The 10,935-nt window shown below is 35.4% G+C and overlaps 1 protein-coding gene across 4 annotated transcripts in view; it reads left to right on the forward strand.

The window, feature by feature from the left end:
* The window catches only part of LOC148035972 (protein NPG1-like), a 34,741-nt gene extending 32,781 nt beyond the window's left edge, over positions 1-1,960 (forward strand). Inside the window, exons 6-7 of one of the 4 annotated variants that reach the window (XM_087677962.1) lie at positions 85-229; positions 958-1,958. In XM_087677962.1, the coding sequence (XP_087534088.1) occupies positions 85-229; positions 958-1,280 (468 nt within the window). In that variant the 3' untranslated portion in view covers positions 1,281-1,958. Of the gene's footprint in view, positions 1-84; positions 230-957 lie in introns of all 4 variants that reach the window. The other 3 variants (XM_087677961.1, XM_087677964.1, XM_087677963.1) reach the window with 3 other exon arrangements.
* Positions 1,961-10,935: the final 8,975 nt, after the last annotated feature.

The following is a 10,935-nucleotide window of genomic DNA, read 5'->3' on the forward strand; positions in this document are numbered from 1 at the left end:
TTTTTTCCAAAGTGTTGAGGTGCTCTTTTAAGTATGTTTCTTTGAGCTCAATGAGTGACATGGAAGTTGGTTGATCTATGACAGGTAGACAAAAGAGTCACTGAAATAGATGTATGGCAAGATTTAACTATTCTGTATGCTGACATTCAAAAATGGAGTGATGCAGAAGTTTGCTTGGAGAAAATGTTTTTCCTCAAACCATGGTGCGCCTCATCCTGGCACACTAAAGGTAATAACCTCTGTTCAGCACTTTCTATCTAATTCACTGTTACCAAGCATGCCTGTTCCCCTGCAAAAATGTTTCCCCTGTGACAATTACACACAGAATTTTATGTATTGTGCTACGTAATTTGGACCACTTAAGTGTGCAGCATGATAGTTGCACATATGAGGTGGTCTAATACCCAATCAAGCAGTTAGCAGGAAGATAGATGCAACTCACTCCATTTTTTGAGCTATAAAGACACTAGATAGTATCTGCATTCACTGCATGATATTCAGATCAGCTATACAAAGTGTGGGAATAGAAGCAGCCTTTGTCTGTGTTGTGAAGACCCTTGAATGAAGGATGGTGTCTACTCAAATGTATGATAGTGACAGGAGTAGAAAGTCCTTGCACAGTTTTCAAGGTAGTAAATGAGGGGTTGTAACTTAGAGACTTCATTGATCCAGAATCATAACAGACCTAGAAAGATATTAAGTCCTCGCGTGATGCTTATTGCCTTCAACATTGTTTAACATTGCCAACAATGCATTGTGATTATGATAATTCTTATATCATGAGTTGGCTTCTCGCAAGCAAGAAGAAAGAGACCGCCTGCTGCTTTTTGGATTGCGATACTAGCTAATACTGCGTCATGCTCAAACTGGATCTTTTCTATGCGCTGCATTCAAGTTTGTGTTGTGAGTGAGTGCACATTATTTGGAAGTATATCACACATCAAACATGGAATTCAGGTAGTCTTCTTGAAGCACAGGGTCGGACAAAAGAGGCCATGCTAGCCTATGACACAGCACTATCCATCAACCCAGATCATGTCAGTAGTAAACTTTCATCTGCCAGAATATTAAGAAACAGCACAGGTCTAGAAGGTCTACCAGTGGCAAGGAGTCTTCTTCAAGATGCTCTTCAGGCAGATGTGACATTCTCTGCTGCTTGGTATGAGCTAGGACTACTACAGCAAATGGAGGGCCATGCTGCTGAGGCTGCAGATTGCTTTCATGCTGCACATCTGCTTGAGGACTCTGATCCAGTGGAAGACTTTCACTTAATCATATGAAATCTTGCAACCAAATCAGATTACTAAAAGCTACCCTTGAGCTTTAATTGGCTAGTTTGATTGAATGATTGGCATCATGCCTTGGCATTTATGATGTGCACAAAGTCCAAGTTATATCATAGGACAGATCTTTGAAGTTCTGCAATTGATGAAACACAAATTGGTCTCACGAATCAGTCAAGTTGCCTTCAATTCTTGCAATGACTGGTGTAGCCATTCAAATGGATGGCACACCATCATATCCATCTACTGGTTGGGGGCTGTGCTCATTCTACACTTCAGCTTTTGATCATATACATCAGCTTCATTTCTTGTATCTGCTGCCACATTCAGCCAACAGCACAGCTTTTGATGCCACAAAAACTCTTGCCCCTCTTCATATGTGTCAGTTCAAGGCACATATAAAACAACCCTTAGCACTGGTTACAACCCATACATGCTGTAACCAAGGGGAATGTATTCTTTTTCATAAAGAAAGCCCTAAATTTAGGGCAGATTGGCCATGGTTTGCCATGACTATATATCAAATCTTTCTAGAAAATTCAAACTTTCCCCCTAACGAATAATGACTGACTGCATAGGGATTAATCCAGTTTATTCAATCTTTCCAGAAAATTCAAGCTTTCTGCCTAAAGCCCTACTAGTGTAAGTTGCAGTGACCTTTGCCTTTGGTAGTCCTGAAATGATGAAGATTAGTTGCACAAAAGGAAAATCTTGCACATGTTCCATGAATAAATTGTTAATCATTAAAGGTTTATCACTTATACGAGTGTATGCAATTTCAGAATGATAAGTGGTAAAAGATCCTCTTTCATAATCTACATTTTCAAAGATCTTTCCATCACACTCAGAACTATGAAGTTGGTATTGGCCTTGTTCTTTAATCATAAATGCAAATAGAACAATGAAGTTGGTATGGGACACTAGTTATTTATAAATAACAAAGCCACTAATGAAACTTGTCTCAAAAGAGTCCCAACTTTCAAGTGGACTAGAACCATGGCAATATTGCCACAAGAACTCTATATTTATTAACACTAGTCTTGTCATTTTTTACAAAAGTGGTTGCAAGCCACTTTAGAGGCTTGGGTAGTATTTCACTATCTTTGAGATAACATGTGTATATGATATCAAAAGTGGATGAGACTTTATCAACATTGTAAGATAGTAGAGTGAGATTTGGATTAAGTTTCAAGTGAAATTTTGTTTTTTTACAAAAATGGGATTTATAAAATTACATGAAAATCGGTCATAACAATATTTAACAATGCGATTTTGAGCTCTTAAAAGGTTAACAAATTTTACCTAATTCCAAATCTCTCAAGGGAAATATATACTATACATATCAAAGTATTTTTAATGAAATTTTGTCTAATTTTTAAAAAATTGGGATGCTTTTTATTAGAAATATTAAAATTCTCTTAAAGATAAACATAAAAGTATGTACTTTCTAACTTAGTTTGATCTTTAAAAAAAAAACCTATTATTTTATGTTGAACATATTTTTAAAAATATTTTTCATTGATTACAAATTGAATATTTTGTAAAGGGTTCAAATTGTTATAAAAGTGGATTTCTTGCTACGAGACTGGTGTTAATTCGAACTAGGCATACACATGGCTTATTTTACAATCTACTTTAAGTGTTAAGGGCTTGAAAACACTTTTACTATATTCAATTCATGTAGCCTCAAGAGTTTTAAGGGCCTTGAAAATAAGCAGTTGCTAGATCTTATTCAAGCAACCCAAAGTAATCATTTGTATTGTTTAGTGCACTCAAGTTTGTATCTCATGGTTGGATATTATCACCAAGTCCCTATGCAAGAATACCTTATATTTGTACACTTTGAACATGAGTAGTATGTTGCATATACTTGAGGATGTTATCAATTGCTTGATAAGGAGATAACCAAACATTGCACAAAATATATCAATACCATTATGTAATTTGAAACATTTCTTTTTGCAAGTGTTGATTTTAAGGTGATGTTTAATCCACTATTTTCCATAATATTCATGTGAATAGTTAACTAATGTTCTAAGCACAAATTGTTGCATCAAATGTCCCATTATTTTTTGCATAAACATCAACATTCTCTACTTAGTAAACAATTCCACCAAACAGTCACTTGATAATGTCTTTGAACAAAATAATAGGACAAACAATCAACGTCCCAATTATCCATATTCTCACCTTGTATAACCTAGGATGTTTAAGATGATAATTTGCTCCTTATGCAGTGCTAGTGTTGTCATGCTCATCATCATTATTAGCCTTTTTCGGTAAGAGTTGTTGCACAACCATTACGTGCTACGTTTGCTTTTGTATCTTTCTTCCAAGTCCTTTATTGCACTACCATGATTGCACAACTTCTTTATTGAGTTTAGTTGCTTGCTTTTTTCACAATTTGAGTTCTATTTACATATTGTAATTTATATGGCTTTTAATCTTAACATGTGGTCTCATAGTCTTGCAAGCTTTTAGAAAATTGTACTATAGAAATTTTTTCTAGGTTTTCCACAATGCCATGTAAGGAGTGCTTGCTATTAATTAAATTATTATGGGGAAAAACCAAAGCTTAAATTAGTGATGAAGGAATTGAAAATGAATATGCATATATAAGCAAATGTGGTAGAAGGAGCAAAGAGAAAGATGGAAAAATATAGAAAACATGGTTAAGGAAAATACTTAATGGATAAAATGGTCAAGAAGCAAAGAACAGTGCTAGAGAACAAAGTGACATTGATAAATGACACACTTGATGAAGATATAAAAAGGAAGATATGTGCACCTTTAGTATAAGTTGTGGGATGGGTAGAAAAAGGCACCTAGCATGAGGATATAAAGTCACTAAGTGACAAAATACATGTGCATATTATGGCTACATGGCACACTAGAAAAAATAAGGACAGCCAAGGGAAGATTTTAGTCCTAAAATTTATAGATATGGTTAAGAAGAAAGATTTCCTAACATATAATAAAGCAGTCAAAGGGGGAAATGTTTTTAAATAAAGATTTTGCTCCTCTCCAAGTGGTATACATGAGAAAGTACATGTTGTGCATCCTTGAGATAAGGAAAGAGAGAAACTATATTGTATATTGTAATGGATAATTGATCACTACACACACTAATCCGCATAATGGTGTGCAACAGACGAGACCTCATATGATAGTTTGCAATTGTAATAGAGCTTTGAGACTTAACATAGGGTAATTTCAAAAATTTAAGAACACTAATATTTCTATGTATACAAAGACATACCAATGTGTGGGTAGCAACTTACATGATGTACATGGATATCAATCAAAAAATACATATTGACCTCAGCCTGGGAAGCTTGAAGGGATAAGAAGATCATGTAGTGTAGCAGTTTTGTTTAAAGCAGGGCTATGAGGTATAGTCTATGTGGTGCATAGAAATGTTGAAGTAAGATACATGTGGATTAGAGCATGCATAGATTGACTTAGGAATATCTACATTGCAATATATTACTTTTCTCTAGTATGGTCTAGATTCACCATTAGAGAGAGTTTCCCATATGCATTACTTTATGAGGATATCATGAGAGGGGTGTATTATGATATCCTCGTATTTTCCAAAGTAGATTATGAGGCCATAAACCACTCTAACAAATGCAAAGCAAGAAGCAACCAAGATAATATCAATTAGACAACCAAGAAGACCAATACAATTACAATCGAAGTGCCACCGCAACTTCCAACCATTGGCAAATACAATACCAAGTTAACCCAATTTTAATGCATAGAAATTACCTTTTAAGACATCCAAACAACTAGTTTTCTTCTTTGCAATGTGAAAACAAACAAGTTGAACCCATTTGTTGAAATAACCATTTCTAATGCTTTACAATGTGAAAATAATTCTCTGCATGTGATGCAAAAATTAACTAGTTCAATTGTTTGTAGTGTGAACATAGCTTCTTGCTCAAGTGGTTCTTATCCAGTTTACAAGTCAAGTGTGAATACAACTTCAAATTAACTAGTTCAATCAATGTGGCTAGTATAAAAGAAATTTAGATCAACTAATTTTGTTTGAACTAGTTTAAGTCCTCTAAGACTCAAACTTGTTATTTCAACTAAAGGTTAATTAGCCTTTGTGTGAAGCTTAAGGATACAATAGCCCAATATTTAAATCAAGTGGCCCATATTTATTGGCACCCTTTTGAACAAATCACCCTAGGCATCTCTTAAATGGCAACGAATCAGTCAAACACATCCTCTAGCATAACACAATTGAGTTTGGAAGGCGAAGGCTAAACTTAGGCCTCAATAATAAACAAAATTGCCCTTGTCTTCTTTTTCTTCTATGTTTTCTACTCAAGAAGCAGCCATGCCCTTGTCCCAACAAGTAGACCCCCTTCTTTTTCATTCGACCTATACCCTTGCTTCCACAAAATAACTTGCCCCTAGCAATCCCCATGCTCATGTACATCAATAGATGAACCAAATCTCTTCTCAAGAAATTTGAAAATCCAATTGATTTGTCATGTTTCCACCCCATATTGGTTGTCGAAACACTTTGAAATGAGGCTATGATTGCCCCCAAACGTAGCCTCAATGGCAAGTTAATCGAAGTACTTTTTTATTAGAGAGCATGGTGATAGGATTTTACATTTTTCAAATTTGGATAGCAAACAATAATCTCAGAATATGCATTGAATTTGTGATCATTGAGACTCCTCTATCATGCGAAAGGCATTAACTCCTTGCACTCCTCACTTTAACCATGAGCTCCCATAGGTGATGCTTTGGTACCAGTTGAGAGGAACTGACGAGTTGTGGAGCCAATGGATTGAGGAACCGATGAGTTATTATTAAATATCTTTAGTTATATATGAATGTACAATGTGTACATATATAAGGGGTGCTCACCCAAATTTTGGCCTAGTACTCTCTGGCCATTAGCCTTTACCCCAACCAAAATGGCAATGGTTAGGATAGCAAAGACCATTGAGGAGTAGGCTAGGAGATGCATTCGAGTGCCCCCGCCCCCCCCCGTCCGCCCCACAAAAGTATGATGGTTTACAACATTGAACACAAGTTATAACTTCTCTCACTTTTGAGATGTTTAATGCTATATTCATTAGAAGAGGATGTAAGGCCAAAGAGCCATCTTGGAAGCAATGTTGGAAATTATGTGTTTGCTGGCCAAATCTCAAGGTGAGAATAAGAAGGATGGAAGGAAGAGTCTCAAAGGAAAGTACCATTACAATGGAAAGAGTAGCCACATGGTGAAGGAATATAGAAAGAAAAAGAGTGGCAAGAAGAATGTACTACAAGTATTCTTCCAAAGGAAAAGACTCCATGAACAATGTTGAAGTTGAGTTCTCAAGCTATTCTTAGCAATTGTGTTGCTTTGTTTCATAGCTTAGACATCAAAAGTGGACGAGTCTTATTTATTTTGAATATTTGATAAAAATGGAACAAAGGTTGATGAATCCTCAACACTAGATAATAGAGCTTCCCATCACATGACCACCAAGAAAGAGTGGTCTTCTAAGAGAACCTATCATTATGATAATACCTAGTCAAACAACTACGTATTGATTCATTTTTTATAGTAAGTGGAGAGTTTAAGAAGCTTTTAGATGTGTTGCATGTGTCTCAAATAAAGAAGAACTTGCTATCAATAGCCTAAATTACAAACCATAGTCTCAAAAGTGTCTCTGACAATATGGGGGTAGAGATTCTCGATGGTGCTAGCAATGTGATCAAGAAAATGTGTATGTCCAAGAAAACTATATAAGCACAAACTCTTACTACCACCATTGGGAGAGGTACTAGTAATCTTTAAAATAAATGATTTTACCACATTGACTTCAAAGTGCTTAAAGAAATACAAAAGAGTAGGATGGTTACACATTTATCTAAGTTGGGTGAAACGCAACAAACATGTTAAGCTTGTAATTGGGCAAGCAAAAAATAAAGTGATTTTCATAATAGAGTATCAATCAAGTGAAGACTCCTATGGAGCTTATGCATATTGATCATTATGTGGTAAGATGACCGTAGCTTACACTCCTCAGCAAAATGGTGCCATGGCATGATGCAATGGTACTATCATGGAGATAGCAAAGTGCATGCTAGAAGGGAAAAATTTTCAAAATTCTTTTGAGGTAAGGCAATCAACATGGTAATGTATATCTTGAAGCTACATTAAGGAGCTAAAGTTAAAAACACTTGAGGAGGCACACTATAGTAAGAAGTCTTTTGTTGCCTATTTTAGAACATTTAGATGTGAATGTCATGTCTTTGATGTTTTAAGAAAAGAACCGAGCTAAAATCCAAAAGCATGAAATGTACCTTTCCTTAGTACAATAAAGAGTTTAAAACTTACTGAATTATAGCTATGAGATTAGGAAGATAATTCCCAATTGTAATGTGGTGCTTGCGGAGCAACCACATGTAGCCAGGGAGAAAGTGTCCTACGTTATCATTGAGTAAAGACCAAACCCATATTATGCCTACATCAAATGCTTAAAGTTACCATAAGAAGTAAGAGGAGTTCTCAAATGATGAAGTTCTTCATCCACAAGCTACTTTGGAACTATAAGGGAGGCCACTTACAAAGTGCACAAAACAACTCTTCGATGATAAGAATCTAGGTCCAACAATTAAGGAGGACCCAAGAACAGAGGAGCGGAGAGGGATTTTGAACACATTTTCAATATGATCTTGTTGGCTAAGATAATGCAAATGAGACTATGGATAATCCAAAGTGGAAAGCTTCCATGCAATCAAAGAATGAAAAATCATCAAAAATTAGACTTGGGACTTAGTTGATCAGCAAGAATATAAAAACATGATTGGTACAAAATACATTTAAGAGGCCAAATACAGATCGAATGGGTCTTTGAAGAAGTTAAGTTTCAAGTTCCTACATAAGGCTACTCAAAAGTAGAAGCCTGTGATTTTTAAGAGATATTTGCAAGTCTAGCCAAGATGACTACTATTCATGCATTACTAGCTTTGATTTATCATACGGAGTGGCTATTTTTTCAAATGGATGTGAAATCTACATTCATGAATGACACATTAAGAAGGAGATATACATCACCTACCCACCATGGTGTGAGTGCTTAGTCAAGAAAACAAGGTTTATAGACTTAGAAAGGCACATTGTATATGCTAAAACATGCCCCAGGGGCACATTACCAAAGGATACATCTATTTTCCAAAAGCATTAAATTTACTAGCATTGCTTGTGATGCTAACTTGTATGTGTTTAGGCACAAGTGAACTTATATATAGTGGTGGTTTATATTTAGATGACTTGATCATCGTAGGAGATTATGAGCATATCCTTTAGAAGACTATGGAGATGCTAATTTTAAGTTTGAAATGGCAAACTTGGGGCTTATGCAATATTTGTTGGGCACTAAGATGCCTCAAAATCCTAGCAAAATCTTCCTTTGTCAAAATGAAGATATGCTAGTGAGATTTTGAAGGCATTCAAGATGACATTGTAACAAAGTGGTTTCAAAAAGAAAAAGTAAATGCAAAATTATCATCAAGGGATGCATCAGCACTTATGGAAATCATCCAATATTAAAATATCATGGTAATTCTTATCTTTTTATGCAATACCAAGCCAAAGCTTAGTTAATGTAGTTGGAGTTGTAAGCACATTCTCAAATGAGCCATGAGCAAACCATTGGAAAGTGAGGATGCATGTGCTAAATCGTGAGGCCAGAGGTATTGATTCTAGGAAATTCATGATTGAATATTGCTACTAACTTGGATCAACAAAAGAAGAAATCCATAGTATCATTATTTTTTATAAATTCTAATTACATGGCAATATGGTTTTCTGCTTGTAAAAAGTTTGGATTAAGAATAATTTGGGGAGGCATAGAAGTTCCTATGTGAGAGGCAACAAATATGAAGTACAAGAATCAAAATTTCACGATGATTGAAATAACCATGTGTTTCATGCGTACATGAAGCATATAGAGATTTGTTATCATGTATGAGAGCTCACTAGGATAGAGTTATGGAGATGGAATACTACTGTATAGAGAACAAATGTGCTAACATATTTAGCAAGGCCCTTGGGAGTGATCAGCTAGCTCAACATCTTCATTAACTCTTGGGAGTGATTAGCTAACTCAACATCTCCATCAACTTAGTGTTGTATCGAATAAATTGTTTGGTTTTTGGTGGACATTAAAGAGGGTGATATTGGAGGTCACTCAAATACCCATCTCTCTGTTTATGCCCCAAGTTCCTAATGTTGTGAGACATTCGAACGAGGAGATTGAATGATGGGCACTAGAAATTAGTAGAAATTTGTAGTGTAGACATTCAAAGGGGTCTAACCTCATAGATCACATGGTTATGAGATGGCCTATATGGACTTGATCATTGGGTAAAGTGAGAAATGGTGAATGAATATGTGCTTGAGGCACTAAGGCTCATTTTAGAGCAAGAATAGTCCATTTTGGCTTTAATTTGGGCAACATGGATGGTTGGGATTGTAGCAAAAGAGATTAGTTTTGGATGCTTAGGAAGAGATCCTGGTTCAAAGTTTTGATGTATGCAAGCATGGAGCTTGCTTAAGGGGGCAACTTGTCTCTTAAGAGCAAGGGGCTCAAGTTAGGGCCTTAAGCAAAGGCTCTACTTGTGTTTGCAATAAAGAAAAGGAAAGAGAGAGACTTGAGGATTTGTTGAGATCTCAATGTCTATGGTTTGTGCTACTGATTCAAATATTTGAAGATACTATTCATGAAAAGACAATCTATGTTAATGCATTTTGGTGACTTGAGCTGCTTATAGAACCACCAAAAGGTTAGACTAGACTGGTGCAAGTAGCTTAATTGCCTTATTTGTCATTGAAACATAAGCTGGAGATGTCATCCCACTTTTTTTTATTTTCTAGAAGCCACAAGACATCCATTTTATCATAGGAACCTTTATGTAAGGTTCAATGACATCAGTTGCCAATGGACTAGTTCGCACTTGGAGGTTCTTAAATTACTCTCAACTTCAAATTACATGTAGAATTTGATGGACTTATCATCTTGAAGGATTTTCCACAATAGTATATGCTCACTTTGCAAAGGTTATGTGGGTTGAAATTGATTTGTGAATGAAGTTTGCATGTAATTGGTCTCTAGAGGCTATTTTATGCTGTAAAGATAGTCAAAGCACTTGGAAAATCTTGCAAAAAAAATTTATGCCATTGCAAGTGCTAAAATGTCATTTTTTCATTAGTCTTATGCTAGCTTGATATTTGGATAGTCATTTCTTGGCTTTAAGGGCACTCCATTTGCATATGTTAGTCTATTTTGACCTTGTAATTGGGTATATCATGTGGTTTTTTGTGTCCATACATGCTTTTGTCATGATGGCTTCCTCATCTAGTTTAGATAACACATTATTTAATGTACCTTCATGGAAAAAAAATCATATTGGAAAGAATAAATATACAATGTATCGATCTTGAAGAAGTAAGTGTAGCGAACCAAATGTAGTGGGATTAAGCCTAAGAACATGGATGCAAATGTATGGAAGGAATTAGAAGGGTTGGCATGCTCCATGTTATATTGACACTCTCAAAGTCCATTTATTTTAATATGAAAAATACAAAATGTGCATATAATATATGGAAAAAGCTTGGTGATTTGTATAAAAA

This window comes from Lygodium microphyllum, chromosome 5, assembly GCF_053477565.2.
Source record: "Lygodium microphyllum isolate KBCC chromosome 5, Lygodium_microphyllum_v1.1.10, whole genome shotgun sequence".
Classification (NCBI taxonomy): Eukaryota; Viridiplantae; Streptophyta; class Polypodiopsida; order Schizaeales; family Lygodiaceae; genus Lygodium; species Lygodium microphyllum.